Source organism: Coccidioides immitis (genome assembly GCF_000149335.2).
Source record: "Coccidioides immitis RS genomic scaffold supercont3.2, whole genome shotgun sequence".
In the NCBI taxonomy this organism is placed as follows: Eukaryota; Fungi; Ascomycota; class Eurotiomycetes; order Onygenales; family Onygenaceae; genus Coccidioides; species Coccidioides immitis.
In genome coordinates, this window is record NW_004504309.1 from 1,747,776 (window position 1) to 1,764,203 (window position 16,428).

The window sequence follows — 16,428 nt, forward strand, 5'->3', positions numbered from 1 at the left end:
GTAGCTTGGTTTCTCTATTTGATCCACTCTGTCAGATATTTTTACCACCTGTCCCCGCTAGAAAACAAAGCTCTTGCTTGTTAGATATGCAAGAATGAAGCATATGGTTTGTTGAGTGGATATACGTGTCTCGAAGCTCCTGTATTCCTTTGAATAAGAGTAGTCAGCGGGATATCTAAAACGCTAGAACAAAGAAATAAAAAAAATCCGATCTATGTTCGTTAAGGTGTCTATTTACTTCACCAATTTCTAAAAGTTGCTGTGCAATTGCGCCGTATAGTCTTCTTTTTTGACGCCTAAGCACCCTGTCCTGTAAACCCAGGGCCCAAACCAAGAGCAAACGCCAACAAGAAAAGGTCATCGGAGAGCATATCATCATTTCTTCCCAAAAGCCTCCTCTCCTTTCAAACTCGATCCAGTCTCACATCGTCCATATAGCGAGTCTCAAAATCCTCACTCCGCTCCACGGGATTCAAGCTGTCCGTCTCCGTCTCCGTCTCCGTCTCATTCTCCATCTCCGCCTCCAACTTCCCACTCTTCATCCCCTGACTAACATCATTATCATACCCGTCCTTAAAGCAGATCGCCGGATTAAACGCATTCAGCACCACAACAGCGATAACAATCATCACGCCCTCCAGCACAATAAACAACGGCTCATCTCTCATCAGCGGACCATCCCAACCCTCCGATAGCTCCGCAACGCGATACACGCACCGCGTGAAGATAGTCAGCGTCGACACCGCCAGCGCCACGAGGAATGCGCGGAACCCAAAGGACGCGCGCAGACGAGTGTGGCGCGGGTCCAGCGCCGCATCGCCGCCCATGCTGCGCATGCGTCGGTAGGCGCGAATCGAGAAGTCCACGGCGAGCAGGATGAAGGCGCTCAGCGTGACGACTTGCGCCACGAGCCCGGCGATCATGATGTTCTTGCCTAGGTCGGCGCCGTCGGGGTCCTCGCTGGAGCTGGCGATGCCGCCGCCCGCGCCCTGCAGGGAGAGAGCGATGATATCGCAGGGGATGAAGATGCGTGGGTACCACAAGGGCCGGATGCGGGAGTTGTCGGCGCCGAAAGTGGTGACGATGCGCGAGAGGGTGAAGTAGATGCCTGCGGCGAGGAAGGCAGGGGCGATGGTGAGACAGCAGATTTGGATCATGAATGGGACCTAAGGGGTGGGATTGTGAGTTGGCTATGGGGGATATTTTTTTTTTTTTTTTTTTTTTTGGGGGGGGGGGGGGGGAGGACTGTAATGGTATGATATCGACTTACCTGCTTCCATGGATTATCCCACATAAGGATGCGACCGACATAGCCTACAGCTTCTGCGACCGTGCCCAGGACCATTGCTATGGTGAAGCCGACAAATCTCCTCGTCACTATTCCCTGGATCAAGAAGATGATCGCGGAGAGACCAAAAATAGCCGTCAGGGTAGCATTGGCTTCGAGTGATGGGCGATATTTGTACCACGAGAGTTCAATATCGCAGGTTTCGAAAGTGCAGCTTTCAGTGTCGAGTTCACGCCGAAAAAGCGTTGTGAGTAAGGCTGTCGTAGCAGACATAATTTGAAGTCAATTTGAATTGCCTCAAAATATTAAAGGATATGTTTGAAAGTAGGGAAAAAAAGAAATATCAAAATATTCTATACAACTTTCCAAAAAAAAAAAAAAAAAAAAAAAAAAAAGGCTAATGATATTGCTCTGCTGCTTTGGACAATATCTCAGGATTTCCTGAAATGTATCGATTACTTTTATATCCTTTTCTTCCCTCAAGGACTCCGTACTCCTTACATCAAGAATAGATCTCAATCCCGACTGGATCTCCAAGCCGAGCTGAAATTGTAACCAATGCCACAGGTCTCGACCAGAACGAAAACGACAGTTAACCCCAGCTGAATTGCGCAGATAGGGCTACATACGTAACCCCCTTTTTTCCGAAGGAACCATCAACACCGACTAGAAAAGCAGACCTCGTCCCGTGTTGATGCTTAGCATAGGGCAGGGGGCCCAAGATGCTCAAGCCACAGCAAGACGATAGTTTACAGGGCGAACGACTGCGCGTGGCATTGTCAAGGAATGGAACAATGTTAACATGCTATTTCGCAAGGCTGAAGCAATTGGCTCTCCGCGCAAACTTTCAAGTCTATCATTAAGGGAGGGGAAAAAGAAATGGGCATCCATAGAGATTTGGGAAACTCAATCGGGGAAATCGAGCTTAGCGGAAAGAAGGCAGCACAGACAAGCTGCGAGACGTGGCTCGACAGCAGTGCATTCTTCATCCACTCAGAGATGAACTAAGGGAAGCTTCGAGTGTTAGCGATCAATCCCGGATCGCTAGATCATCGACCCGAAACGAGAGAAAGAGAGGGAGAACCAAAAAAAAAAAAAAAAAAAAAAAAGGCGTTGCCTGCTCAAGCAGCCAAACGGCCGTAAGAGAAAGTGTATAAGCACGATTGACAGCAAAAAATAGAAGCATCGAAGAGTCAAGCCAGTTTCTCATTGGGTTTTGAGTTCAGAGACCCTTGCGCGTCCTCCGTATCGAAGCGTGCTCCGCCCTTCGCGAGCTGGAACCAAAGCCCCCTTGGTTGCTCGCACGACGGGGGGCCAGCCAGTGAACGGGCTCTGGCTGCGACGACCAACGTGTTGGGGCGGTACAGTATTGTACTCTGCTTCGTCGACTTTCGTCCTGACGCTGCCGGAGCTCGTCGCGAAAGGCCAAAAAAGAGGCTGGTGCGGGCCGGTGGAGCCTCACCGCAACACGTGAAGCTGGGCTGTGCTGTGGCTGGAATGATGAGTAAGTAAGTAAAGGCCCAAGCCCCATCGACAAGCAAACACCGCAAACAACGCAAACCGGACAAACAAGCCCCGGAATCCACTTCGTTCGGTCAAATCATTATTTGTTATTAAAGTTGAATGCTCGCTTGCTGAGATAGATCTCACCGCGGTGATCGATTCCGTCCACCCATCCACCGTGCCCACCGCTCTGGCGTGAGCTCCACGTGGAGAACCACCTCGCGCTTCTGACGTCCGAGCTTGCCCACTGCCGTTTTGCCACCCAGCCCTTCTCTATTATGTCCGAATACCTTCAACCCCCTCTCGCGCTGGCGCTGTCGCTGTCTTGTTCCAGCGACTTCACCTCTTGGCATCCCAAACCCCGGATCAACCCGTGGGGCCCCTTGAACAGAGGAGCCAGTCACAGGACGGCTCATGTCCTTGCGATCGTGACAAGTTACTTGTTGTTCGGCGGGTAAAAATTGCCCGGCCAATGACTATCGTGAAGATGTCTGCTGGGGAGGCCACTTTCTGTAGATCCCATTTTTTTTTCACGACCAACTCCCTTCCCCTCGACGGAGACAGCTGCTCAGTCAACTCACAGGGCAGTATTTACCCGTGCATACACTGCAAGAGACGGGGACGGACGGGGACGGACGGCACTTGCAGTCCTAGACACTGTCTCTCCCGAGCCCCAGCCGAATCCACTTCGTAAGATGTCAAAAAAAAAAAAAAAAAAAAAAAAAAAAAGGAAAAACGGTTGTCCGACGATATCCTTTCTCATCAAGCGCAAACGCCCACTGTACATTCCGTCATCATGGCTGGATCTGGTTTTCTGTAGACACGTATTAAAAGAATGAAAAAGAAGAACCCCAGTTCTTTTCCTGTGGTGTCTTTTCTCTTTTTTTTTTTTTTTCCTGCATTTTAAAACGACCTGGGGATAAAATATCATATCATTCTCATCGGCTCACTTCCACAACCTCGGGATAAGGCAGGCCTCCCCCAACTGTCGAGGTCGCACAGCCCCCCGCGTGTCTGAAACCTGCCTCAGCTTTTTTTTCTGTGGGGCCAGATACATAACATACGTCGGCCACTGTGACCGGATCACCAAGGAGGTCCTGGTCGGCGAGCCTTTGTATTCACCGAGCGATACAGAGCAACCACCAAAGAAAATCATTGTTCATAGAGCGGCTGTTCGTAAAAACAAAAAAGCATATTGTGACTGTGCTAGCCCACGTGGCGGTCGAAAAGAAAGAAAAAAGAAGAAGAAAGAAAAAGAAGAATAGTAATATAAAAAAGGGCAAGGGAGAAAGCGACAGTGGTGTGGGAGGGATGGAGCATGACACGACCTTGATGGCAGGAATGGATGTAACCGCAGTGGCGGACTCCATCGCTGCCTGAAGCTCAATCGCTGACGCCGGTTAGTTCATCTGACGAAAAGGAGCAACGGCGGTGTAGTCGCCTCTACAATTACGCCACAGACGGGCACATGGTCATCAGACGATTCAGTAGCAAAGCCGGAGAGCGGGAGCGATATTCCCTCCCCATTTTCTCCCCCCAAAAAGCAACACTCCATGGCAAGCATCCGCGCATGCATATGCCTTCTCCGTATCCCGATATTGTTTATCCGAGATCATGCTATCCCTACCCACAAGGGCGGGGGGCAAAAAATAAATAAGGGTTAAAAAAAAATGAGAGAAGCGAGAGAGATGTCCATTGCCTTTCTGCGGGGGGGAACCTTGTTTCATCAGTGATCAGCCAAGGACCCTCGAAGATAACGTTGGACCGTAAAATAGGGGGTTTGGGTTGGGTTGGAGGGAAATTTGAACCTCGTGAAGAAGAGCCGGAGGGCTCCTCAGCAAGCTCTTCCGCCAGTGACTGGTCGTGTTCAAGCCGGGATTCGACTTAATCCCACACGAAAGAGACAAAATAAAATCCAGTAAAACACCAAACACAAGAGAGAAAATAAAATCAAGTAAAACACCAAAACACAGAGGAGAGTTGAAGATTGCTCTCGTCCACGGAGGGCGGAGGAGGTTCCTCACACGCCCGAGTACTCCGTAGTAGGCTGCATATTCTCGCAGCAGCCCAACGGCGCCTTCGACGTAATCGTACATATCGTATCCTTACCGGCACGCTTTCTTTTTCGCCGTTGTTCTTCGCCCGCCTCCACCCAAGTCCAGCGAACCAGCTCGTAGCCAGCTCGTCGGAGTTTCGAGTACATACAGGATGTTCCATACCACCCTTTTCATTTTGGTTTGTTGATGAATTTTTTTTTTTTTTCTTTTTTTTTTCCTTTTTTTTTACCTACTTTCTTTTTGCTTTGCGCTCTGCTCCCTAGGCGGAATGCATCGGTTGTTTGGCCAAGCCTGGGAGGGGATTGTCTGGCGGATGTGATTGGTGGAATTGGGGTATATCCTTTTTTATTTATTTATTTACTTTTCCTTCTTTGATCCCTTTTTATGCTTTTTTGGAGAAATCACGATGGTGGGGGTGGAAAGGGGAGATTGGCAGGGCGTCGGCTGTTTCATCAGGTCTGAGAATTTTTTTTTTGAAAGCAGGCACGCACACGCATGAAGTCACAGGTGCACACCACAGAGGGGGAAAGTGCACACTCCCAAAATGTTGTGTTGATGTTGGCTGGCTGGCTGGGTGGGCAGGAACTAATGAACCCAGCAAGCACAACCTTCTTGTTCCTTCAGTATCTTTCTCCATCTGGGCTGTTCTGTTGGACGGGGTTTTTGCTCCTTCTCTCTGTCAGACAAGTTTACTGTAATCTCCTCCTCGGCCGTGGCTGCCCAACGGAGCACTAAAAAGTACTCTGTACCTACCTAAACCCTTACCACTCACCCACACTAACGTAACTCAAAAAAACTCGCAGCTTCCCTTTTGCTTCTACTGCAAGGCAAAAAAAAAAAAAGAAGGGCAAGTGGGGCGCAATCTGAAACCAAAGAGCCGGCTGCATGGTGGGGCGGTGGGGGAAAAAGGGAAAAAAAAGGGAAGGGGGCAACGAGAGAGAGAGGGGGGGAAAAACAACCAGATGATGTCATCGCCAACCTTCCACGCGACCGCCAGAACAACAAACCACCACTGTTTTTCCACACACTCCTTCTCTCTCTCTCTATAATCGCTTCACTGCCTTCTGCTACTTTGGACTTTGTTTCCCGGGAAGTCCATGCACGTGCCTATGCAATGCAGAGGATCATATGACTTCTTCAAGGTTTCCCCCTTCTTCACACCCTGGCGGCGGAAACTTGCCCGGGATCATCGCTCTCTCTTCCTCGTCACTGTCACTATCACTGTCACCGTGATACCTAGTGGGGAAAGAAAAAAAAAAAAAAAAAAAAAAAAAAAAAAAGAAAAGAGAGAGAGAGAGGAAGAGAGGGAGAGAGAGGGGGGAAGACATGGGCATCCGCCGCGGGGCCCCAGCGGGGCAAGCAGATAAAAATAAGACAGTAGCAAAAGTAAGATATGTATTAGCAAAATTAAGATATGGGATGGGATAGGATGGGATGGGGGCTTGTTGGCCAGGCACCGCTGCTGTGCTCTGTATGTGGGATGTATGTACGAGGATGTAATATGTGCTCTGCCCCTTATCGCGGGTCATATGTATGTATGTATGCATATCTACTGTGAGAAAGTAGCAAATGGGTGGAATAACCAGAATGATGAGGAGAGAGGGGGAGAGTGTGTGTGAAAGGATGATGAGAAAAATGTCATTATGATGAACAGCGGATTTCGATTACTCAATTTCAAGCACATGTTTATAACAAAACAAAAAGAAAAGCGAGCGACAGATAGCCTCCCAACCACATGGATGCACCCAAAGCAAGTAGAAGTATCCTTGTCATAAAGTTCCAAGTCCTGCGAAGGGGGGAAAAAAAAAAAATGACCGCATCACAAAATATTCCGAATCAAAAAGAAGAAAAAAGAAAAAAAGAAAAATTGAGGGGGTTTGAGGAGAAGCGAACAAGGAGAAGGGCCTCCAGGACCACCAGCGGAAGCGAAAGACCGAAAACGAAGAAAAGAAAAGAAAAGAAAATTGAAAATCAAGTCGAAAGAATAGGAGCGGAACGATCAATCTTGAAAGCGACCAAACAGGTGGCGCCAGGAGGGAGGGAGCAGCAGCAGCGGCACCGGTGGCTAGCGAGCTGAAACAAACAAGCAGCATCCACCGATCCGCACTTCGATCGGCTCTCTCCCTCGCTTTCGCTCTCGAGCCGCATGTCCCTGCTGATCACCCATTCTCGTTTCTTTTTCCGTTTTGCCCTTTTTTTTTTTTTTTGTTTCTTTTCTCCTCGATTAACGGAGGAATAGCACAGCGAACCGGGGAAAAGTCAGGAATCACCGAACAAGATAACTGCTCCCCGTTCGTTTGCCACCCCCTGAAATCTTCGCCGGAGGGGAAAGAAGTAAGAAAAGAAAAAAGAAAAAAGGGTTGTGGGAAAAAGGAAGGGTTTCCTCATATTCTCATTGGCCCAGCCGGCCTGTGACATGCCTGTGTGACCCTGGGCCTGTCGCGGGAGCCAAGTGATCCGATCCTGTTTTCCTTCCGAGAGTGTTTTTCCTGCAAAGTGACGAATTGAAACCTCGCGTTGGACGGGACCGCGCGGGGGTAGGAGGGATCTGCGCAGGGAAAGGAAAAGAATAGCGAAAAGAAAAAGAAACGAAAAGAGAGCAGAGAAACGCCGGTGCTGGTGCTTGGGGTGGCGGGGGGGGGAGGGAAAGAAAATGGGCTAATAACAGATATCCTCCAAATGCAAAGGCGTCAAAAAGTATGGGTAACTAGAGAACAAGAGACATAGTAAGAAGACTGAACAGAATAGAACAAGAAAAGGAGAAGGAAAAAGGGTATTGTGCAAGCCCGTATGCCAGCGGGACAACTCCTAGAAGTAGTAAAAGAAATGAAGGGGGGAGAAAATCTATAACAGTGAATGCCGAAAACCTGAAGAGGAATTCGAGAGAATGTAAAAAGAGAATTGGGGTTCCAATGAATTCTGAACTTTTTTCTTTTTCTTTTTCTTTTTCTTTTTTTTAGTCAATTTGTCTGTCTTATCTGGCTCTTTTCTCGCAATGTATCCTGCCTTTTTGCCCTTGTCTTGCCTTGCCATATTTTGCTTTTGTGGTTGCTTTTGTGTCCTTTTGTGTCATTTCTCTCCTGGGAGATAGTTTTAAATGATAGGGTAAACCGGCGGATTCCAGTCCAAGAAAGTAGAGTAGTAGCACCTTTTTTTTGCTGATAAGGTCGGGGGTAATTCGGCATCGAGCGCTAGGGGTTCCACCAAACTCTTCCCTTTTCTTTTGTTTTCTTTTTTTTCTTTTTTTTCCTTTTTTTTTTTTTTTTTTTGTTTTTGGGATGGTTTCTTTCTTTCTCCTTACTACCATCCCACATACACACGCGCACACACTACCTTTTTACATCATGCGCCTAGTTCTCCTTGCTGGTCGTGCGCTAGTGGCCCTATTTGGACTCCTGCACATCCCAGGATCTCTTGTATGTCTTGTGTGAGCGCAGCGCAGAAGAGAATGGCGATGAAGAACCTGGGCGCCGGAGATTGGAGGCCTAGATGGTGGAGGTTAACAAAAAAAAGAAAAAAAAAAAAAAAAGGCTGTGCCAATATAGTCTGCGAGGGAGGGGGGGAGCGCAGTAGAGTAGATATAACGTACGATGCAGGTGGAGCACTTGGCTCCTTGGACATTGACACGGCCGCGGCATCCGCGCGGGTAGTTGACGCAGGAGTACATCTTCGCAAGCAAAGAAAGAAGGGAAAGAAAAGGAGAGGAAGAGGAGGAGAGACGCGACAGGGGGGCCTTGAGAGCGGGATGTCGCGCAGAGTTGAAGAGGTAAGAATTGAGTGTTGTCAGACGCAGGGTGGTCTGTCGTTGGGAGAAAAGAAGCAGCTGAAAGTAGGAGCTCAGCCCGGAGAGGAAGTAGTAGAAGTAGTAGTAGTAGTAGTAGTAGTAGTAGTTGAAGAAGAGATTGATAACGGCTTGCGCCCCGGACGGGTTATTATAAAGAGATAAGCTGGGATTGGAAAGGATTGTAAAAGGCCCAAGATAGAAGAAGGCAAAGGGAGTGGGTGCTCGCCCAGGAGGAAGAAGAAGAAGAAGAAGAAGAAGAAGAGGAGCAGGAGGAGAGTAGTCGAGCAGCAAGGCGTAAGAAAGTCAGCAGGATTATGATTAGGTTGACAGCGGGAGGGAGGGAGCAGGAAAGGGAGGGCGGGCGAGGCCTTATATTTCGGAGCCCGACAAGGGAATCAAACCTAAACCCGGCCTTTGTTTTCCAGGAGTCAGAAGTGGGTAACGCTGGAGTTTAGCGATTGACTTGCAGCTCCGGTCCTGATATCTTTCGGGGGGCCCATGGCTTGGGTTGCTTATCCAGCCTGACAGCCTTTTTCTTATTTTTATTTTTTTTATTTTCTTTACTTTTTATTTTATTTTATTTTATTTCTTCTTTATTTTGCATTCTTGCTTTTCTGTATTCTGTATTTTTCGCCTTTTTACGGAGTACACTGCAATAATCCCTAAACTACGCCTGTCTGTCTTTTCCTTCTTCTCTCTCTTTTCTCTCTCTTTTTCTTTTTTATTTTTTTTGATTATTAGTATTCTTTAATTATTTTTCCCCCCTTTCTGTATTTATCTATTTCAGCCTGTTACCACATTAACCCTCATGCCTGACATTTACCAGGCAGAGCAGTCCTTCTGTAACGCGGTTAAGCCTTTTCCATCTCCTTCGTTTTCCTTTTGACTTTTCTCGACCCTCCTTTCTTGTCTTACCACCGCCAAATCCACGCCGCCCCCCAAGTCTGCATCATATTCTTCTGGCCGGGCGTCAAGATAACACATAATAGTTACATACAGCCAAAAGCCGCAGCCGACAACACCGAAGCCCTGTTGTTGGGCAGTACGGTGTGCAGATAATTAATGATATACGGGAAGCATAATATGTACTCTCGTAATAATATCCAGCGAGGTGGAAGGGCGAAGCGCACCGTCGTACCGCATATCGCTCATTCACTCACTCACTCGCGCACTCTCACTCACACACAAGGTTCTTAATATAGTTCACAACGTCCCTGATGCACCGTCCACACATAAATGCTATGTACATGCACACTCTGATTCGAGCAGACTCTCGGCCAATGACGAGCGCCCGGCCCTTGTCCACCTTTTGCAGAATGATCTCCACCGAGAAAGAAAATAAAAAAAAAAAAAAAAATCCAAACAGGGGCTTGGCCGTGGTCCTGCATTCGGAGGGGCGTGTTGCTGAGCTGAACGTGCAGGCTGGCTATGCATGAATGCCTGGATGCTAATGCTGTATGATGTAGTTAATGTATTTCCGCTACGGCGGTGCAAGGGCAATCAACAACAAGAAAAAAAAAAAAAAAAAGGAAATAAGGTGAAAAATGAAAAAGCGAAAGGAAGGACAAGACCAGTTGCTCCGCACTCCGTACGAAGGATGTATGTGTGTGGACGACGATCTGCATCTCTCGCGATTAGGCGGGAATTTTTCTATGTCTGTTCCTCAACCGCCGGTTTGGGGTCCTGATTTCGGAGGCTGCCGTGAAGGGAGAGAGAGAGAGGGGGAGGGGGGCGCCCAGGTGGACAGTTCACGAGCAAGCGAGGGTATCGACAAGGGGAATTCGAGGACAAAACCCTTCTCCTCCTCGTTGTCGTCGTTGTCCGCTATCTCTCGCTCACCGCTCAGCAGCATCCATGGGGTGAGACCAACCGGGCCATCGTCAACCCCATCGCTTCAATCTAACTGGCCGTCAAATCACATCACGCAGATACATACATATATGTAGTTAGTATGTAGTTAGTACACACACACACACACACACACACACAAAATCAAGGCAAATTCGATGACATGAGACGGTCAGGCCTCAGTTCCATTCCACTTGGCCAGAAAGTGATAATTATCATTGCGATCAAAATGAGATGTTCGCCTTCCATGATCCCTGCCGGGCTTCGAGTTTCATTTTCAGGTTTGACACTTCTGACAGCCACGGTCACTGCTAGGCCGGCGATGCGTTTAGGCTTTAACTTAGTCAGTTAACAGATAATAAGAAGTCGGGCTGAAGCTAGTTAGGTATGTAGTGGATGCGATGATTTGCCCTGGTTCGACCCAGCACTCTGGTTCGATCAAAACGCCTCAGGAAATCAAAAGGAAAATCGACAAGCCAAAAAAAAAGAAAAGAAAAGAAAAGCAAAATCAAAAAAAGGCAGAAAGAAAAAAAGAAAAAAAAAAAAAAAAAAAAAAAAAAAAAAAATTGAACGAAACAGAACAGGCATCAAGCTAAGAAGGGCTGGCACTTTTTGAAACGCGCTGGGCTTTGTTCGGATCCATCGGCAGAGCGAAAGGCCAGACCAGACCGGCAACACGCGCTCGACGAGATGCGATGGATGGATGGATGGCTGCTGACTCGACACGGCTTCACGATTTGCTTCGAGAAAAATGATAATCCAAGAGAAACTCCCGTCACCGACTCAGCCCACGTTTTTCACACCGTACCGTCGGAGCTAGCCGACATCCTTCGAAGCCGTGATGGGTTATCGTGAACCCTTCTCCGAGGCGGTGACTTGCACCTTGACTTCTTCCCCACGCACTCGTCAGCCACTGACAGTTTAACGCGGTCTTTACGAGGGGAAGACGTACTAATCTGCTCCCCTAGATAAATTCTCCGGGATTTTGGCTGCGAATTCAAGTGAGAGCTACGGGAGTAGTTACGGAGTACGGAGTACAGCCCTTTGTTTCTCTTCTCCCCCCCTCTTTTTTTTTTTTTTCGGGTTGCCTTTTGAGCCGCTGGCATGGCTGGAACGAAGTAGCATCGCATGCGGGCGGCTCGTTCCACTGTGAACTATGGAGAACAAGAGTATCCGTCCTTCAGCCCTCACGAGACAGCCCAATGGTCTCGATCTCGCAAAGGTGAATCACCACCGATCAATCGATCAATCACGTTGTCTCTCAAGTTAATCTCCACCCGTCGATTCACCGACAATCCCCTGCTCCCTCTTCGGTTTTAAGCTCGTCCTTAGCGAGCCCGGCCTAGAAATGTCTCTGGAATCTTCTCGCGGACGGACCATCACGCCCAAAGCCGTGGCCCAGGTGTATGCATGTATCCATCCCGCCCCCCAGAAACGCCCCCTCAGCCATCAGCTAGTTTTTTTTTTTATTTTTTTTTTTTTTTTAAAAGAAAATATTTCTGTATAGCGTTTTTTATTCTCCCCTTTTTGCCCCTGCGCCCCTTCGCTTTGATTCTGGCCGGCTGGGTCTAGAACTTCTACGCCGAAGAAAGAGAACACAGAAAGCAAAGAGCAACAGCAATAACAAAAAAAAAAAAGAAAAGAAAAGAAAAAAAGTCAATTCATGCGCCGTCTCCATCACAGCAGCTTGCATCTAGACACAGCTCCCTTCCTGGTGCAACTTGACTCATAGGACAAGTGTTTTTTTGTACGGAGTATTTTTTTTATTTTTCCGTTGGATTTCTCAGACCTTCCCGCGTGTTCCGTGCTCTACGGAGTAGTTTTCTTTCTCTCAACCATTGCGCATGAGGACAAGGGGAAAAAGTAAAATGGTCCAGCCCGGAGAAGGCTGCATATCGACTTCTACAAAGAGTATGTCCATCCATCCAGGCGTCCAACCGCCCCGGCCCCCTCCGGCAAGGCAACCGTTGGCCTGCACATGCCCTTATTGTTATCGTGCGTCTTGCCAGCGAGCTGAACCGGAAGCCCGCTAGGAGCATCCCAAAACCCGCAGCGTCGGGGCGGCGCACCACATCCTGCAGGTAACTCTTTGTAGGGAGAAGGTAGCGTACTTACGAAGGGCGCGCGCCGTACTGAGTGACTGTCTATACATGCATGGATATATTTCGAAGCTGAAGGGATGCGCCTCCAAAGACACGTTGTCCATTTTGATGTGAACGGAGCTGAAAAGTGAAGCGCTCCTTTGATTGTCAACATGGATCAGGGACTCAAAACGGTTTTTTTTTTCTTTCTTCTTTCTTTCCTTTTTTTTATTTTCATTTTTCATTTCATTTCATTTCACCTTTTTTTTTTTTTTTTTTTTTTTTTTTTTTTCCCACAAACAAAGTTGATGTGTATATCCGTTGGGTTAACTGGCAACTCTAAGCATAACTATCGTCGATCTCGAGTTTGATACCGTTGTTTTTGCTACCATGTGCACGAGAATATGTACTTCAATCTTCAATCCACCAACGACCTTTCGAGACGTTGGCTGACAAGGCTCTGAAGAAAGGTTAGCCCTCGAAACCAGCACGCCTTTTCAGACGGTTGGAACTAACTAGTTGGTAGTTCTAGACCACGTCCCGCCTGAAAATAAAGGGCCCGCTATCGCCCCAAAACACGCATCCATGCTTTTTTTTGTTTTTTCTTTTTTGTTTTTTCTTTTTTGTTTTTTCTTTTTTTTTTTTCTTTTTTTTCTTTTTTTTTTAAAACAAAGCGATGCAAAATGCGGCAGGCCGATCCAGCCGAAGCAAGGCTCCTTGGATCTTCCCTTTCGTGCATGCATGCATAGGGGTATGTATTCGCCAGCTCCGTACGCCGTACATATGTAGTTACATACGGCGAAGTTAGTGCCTTTTTCCTTTTTTTTTTTTGTCATGCAGCCTGTCCCATTTATGCCGGACATCAAACGTCCCGCCAGAACCACCGCTTCGGTGTCATTAGTTAGTTTGAGGCTGGTAGATCGTCTGGAGTGGGCTCAAGACGTAGTTACTCCGTATTTGATCGGCATTTTACTCTGTATTTGTTTTCCTTTTTCAAGTCTTTTCATCTCTCCCAACGAAATCTGCAGTGGCTGGTAAATGTTCTTTTATTTTTTTATTTTTATTTTATTCAAGCTGTTATTGTAGGCATTCGAGACAACTGGATAATAATCATGGGAGAGAAATCCTCATGTAAATTTCCCTGTAGGCCACGGATGAACTGTATGTATGTACTCCGTACGCACGTCATATACTTGTATCTGAAAGAAACATCCTCCCTGTGTGTGCGTGAGTCATTCCTGGCGATAGCCTTGTCGTCCCACCGCTTCTCAAAAGGGTCCAGGAATGCTTCACAGCCCTAACTGATCGTCTCACGCAACAAGTACAGAACCGGCTGGTATGAAAGGGGAGGGGGAGGATTCAGGGAAATTGTTGAAGAATTCAAGGAAAAAGCCCTGCAACGGCGTTCGTCGAGCCAAACTCCTCTAGATCCTTGCGAAGTCAAGGGTCCAGACGTCAGCCTTTGCTAGTTCAGTTGGTGTCGGCCTCCATCCGTACGTCTATGTCCACTTTCTTTTGCCCTGTTTCCCGAGATCAAAACAACGCATGTGAGTGCCGTGATGCAAAAATCATCCCACGGCACGCAAAACTTGCGACGAATCATTAGGGTCTCGGCAACTTATTCTCCTTTCCTTTAATATTAATATTAAGGATCGGGCAATCTTGTCAGTGACAACCCTGCCAATTGCAAGCATCACTGGCATCACTCCCCCTGGACAGAAAATCCAATTTCTCGGGATTTAGCTTGGCTACGATCTTCTTCAAGTTTATCGAAACAGTTTGCCACCTTCGCAACCAGGGATTATTGAACGAAGGGAAAAAAAAAAAAAAAAAAAAAAAAAAAAAAAAAAAAAAAAGGGAAAACGAGAACGAAAAATGGTTGAAGAGGGGAAAACACAGGGAAAAAAGAAAAATCCAAAACCTCAAGTGTGTACGACCGGCATGCGCTCCTTCGGGGTGGGGGGAAATAATATTGACTTTCTGCGCCAGATTGAAGGCGTAAGAAGAGAAAGAGTTGCCAGAATAGGCATTATTGACGTTCTATGTTTCATGCCGCTTTGGCCATCTGGCAACCTGACAGCAGACGCATCCGATATGCACGTAATGTGTGCGCGGGGTGGGTGATCTCAAGGTTGAAACGAGCCCCCTTGCCCATTTCCCAGAGGAGTTTGGGATCGAGAGATCATCTCATATACCCCACAGAGTGTTCCGGGTGTACGTATGCATGCCCGAAACGAGGCCCGTCCGGCATATAAGCTTCATGTGCGGAGTACGTTTCATGGATGGCATCTCATGCGATATATTGCGGTATCAAATGTCCAATTTATCCTGAACTTGGGGATCAACCCGCGAGGAACGTCCGGAAGCCATAATACGCGGCCGCGACTGCTAGAAAGGCTGCGAGCATCAAACCATTTCCCTCCCAGGTGAGGCCAAGGTAAGCCGCAGCACCAATGGCCAGCTCTTTGCGTCTGGCAGCTGCACGCTTGGTGTCCCAGTGCGGATCAACTTCGAAAGGAGACAGGTAAGTTCCAGGTTCCGGATGAGCTTTTAGAGGCACCGAGATGAATAGAACCACCGCACGATGATCCGAGGTTGAGAATAATGGAAGCACGGTATACATGTGAACTTTGATGCCCGCGGACTCAGTCACAACGGAGGGATGGCTGCGATAGAGGATCCGATCGCACCAGCTTGGCCAACGGTTCTTTGCCCACTTCCAATTACCGTTGGGGTCAGCGAGTGCGGCATCCCGAGCCTCCAGTGAGTACTTGTAAGTCGGTGGGAATGTAATCTTAGCTTCTTGGAGCTCGTCGAAAACCCTCCCCGCTTCGCGCTCACGAGTTAGTTGATCTTGCATGAATAAATCCGCAAAGTGGACAAAGTCATTCGGATCATCCCTTGGTCGAGGAAACCGTCTACAATCGTCCGGCCCGGGACCGGTATCTGATGTGCGGTAGTTGAAATCACCAGCGACCAGCAGATACGATTTTGGTGAATACAACGCTGATGGTGTGCTCAAGGATGATGGTGCCCGGAGAAGCGGCACCCCTTCCTCATCTTCTTGCGGATGCGTGCGATCAGAAGAATTCTCTGCTTCCTCGGGGTGGAAAACGAGCCGTTGTGCAATGCTTTTCCAGTCTTCATTCCTTCTCTTCCACTCACGCTCACCAGGAGCCAAGTGTGCACTGACAAAAGTCATCTCCACAATGTCATCCTCACCATCATCATTGCTATCTTCTTCGCTTCCTGCCAGATATCCAATCCGTGCTCCAACGGCACCTTTGTTCCCTGTCTCTTGAACCCCTACACCAACTTCGGCCACCTCAACGTAACGTATCCTCCCAGAAACGTCATTTCTCGCAAACACCATCAACGCGGTCAAGCCAACATTTTTCGAAAGCAGGTTGACATAATGCACACCCCCATTATCATCATACCCGGCTCCCCCTTTTACTGCAGTCGCTCTATCCACCACGCTTCTGACAGAAGCGTAATACTGATCCAGATATGAACCGCCCAGAAAGGCATAAGCAATCGGCGCAATTTCCTGAAGTGCGAGGATCAGGATATCGGGGAGGTTTGCGTCCGCTTGTGGAGATTCTGGTTGTGATGTGTTCAGCCCGTCGAATAAGTGGGAAGCGAACTGTTCTGGTTCAACAACGTTACGAGCGCAGTTGAACGTTAGGATGTAAGCACTAAGGGATTCCATAATGGGCGGCCAAAAAAAAGTAAAATATAAAAGAAGAGGCCGAGGCTAGTAAATGTAAAGGCCTCCCTCAAGAGGCCCTGGCGGACCTGCGTCCAGCTTGCGAGAGATGGAGCACGTTCGTCAGGCCGTCCGGGCACGAAGCTCTTGTGTCACGT

General features: G+C 48.0%; 4 protein-coding genes across 4 annotated transcripts; 1 reads left to right on the forward strand and 3 right to left on the reverse strand.

Moving 5' to 3' along the window:
- Positions 1 to 404: 404 nt before the first annotated feature.
- On the reverse strand, positions 405 to 1,561 carry CIMG_06126 (parasitic phase-specific protein PSP-1; the record flags this gene model as incomplete). Its single annotated transcript, XM_001242229.2, has 2 exons — positions 405 to 1,166; positions 1,271 to 1,561. 2 exons carry the CDS (start codon positions 1,559 to 1,561, stop codon positions 405 to 407), a joined length of 1,053 nt encoding a protein of 350 aa, XP_001242230.2.
- A 933-nt stretch (positions 1,562 to 2,494) lies between these two features.
- On the reverse strand, positions 2,495 to 3,207 carry CIMG_13017 (uncharacterized protein; the record flags this gene model as incomplete). Its single annotated transcript, XM_001242230.2, has 2 exons — positions 2,495 to 2,690; positions 2,939 to 3,207. The coding sequence occupies 2 exons, from the start codon at positions 3,205 to 3,207 to the stop codon at positions 2,495 to 2,497; spliced, it is 465 nt and encodes a 154-aa protein (XP_001242231.2).
- Positions 3,208 to 8,192: 4,985 nt separating this feature from the next.
- On the forward strand, positions 8,193 to 9,087 carry CIMG_11680 (uncharacterized protein; the record flags this gene model as incomplete). The annotated part of the gene is made up of 3 exons (XM_012358643.1): positions 8,193 to 8,264; positions 8,508 to 8,614; positions 8,832 to 9,087. 3 exons carry the CDS (start codon positions 8,193 to 8,195, stop codon positions 9,085 to 9,087), a joined length of 435 nt encoding a protein of 144 aa, XP_012214066.1.
- A 5,625-nt stretch (positions 9,088 to 14,712) lies between these two features.
- CIMG_11682 (inositol 5-phosphatase) lies at positions 14,713 to 16,353 on the reverse strand. The gene has a single exon (XM_012358644.1). The coding sequence runs from the start codon at positions 16,271 to 16,273 to the stop codon at positions 14,903 to 14,905; it is 1,371 nt and encodes a 456-aa protein (XP_012214067.1). The 5' UTR covers positions 16,274 to 16,353; the 3' UTR covers positions 14,713 to 14,902.
- Positions 16,354 to 16,428: the final 75 nt, after the last annotated feature.

Bases quoted from the DNA above. Each gene is read 5' to 3' on its own strand.
- CIMG_11682 (XM_012358644.1), bottom strand. From the start codon at position 16,273: ATGGAATCCCTTAGTGCTTACATCCTAACGTTCAACTGCGCTCGTAAC.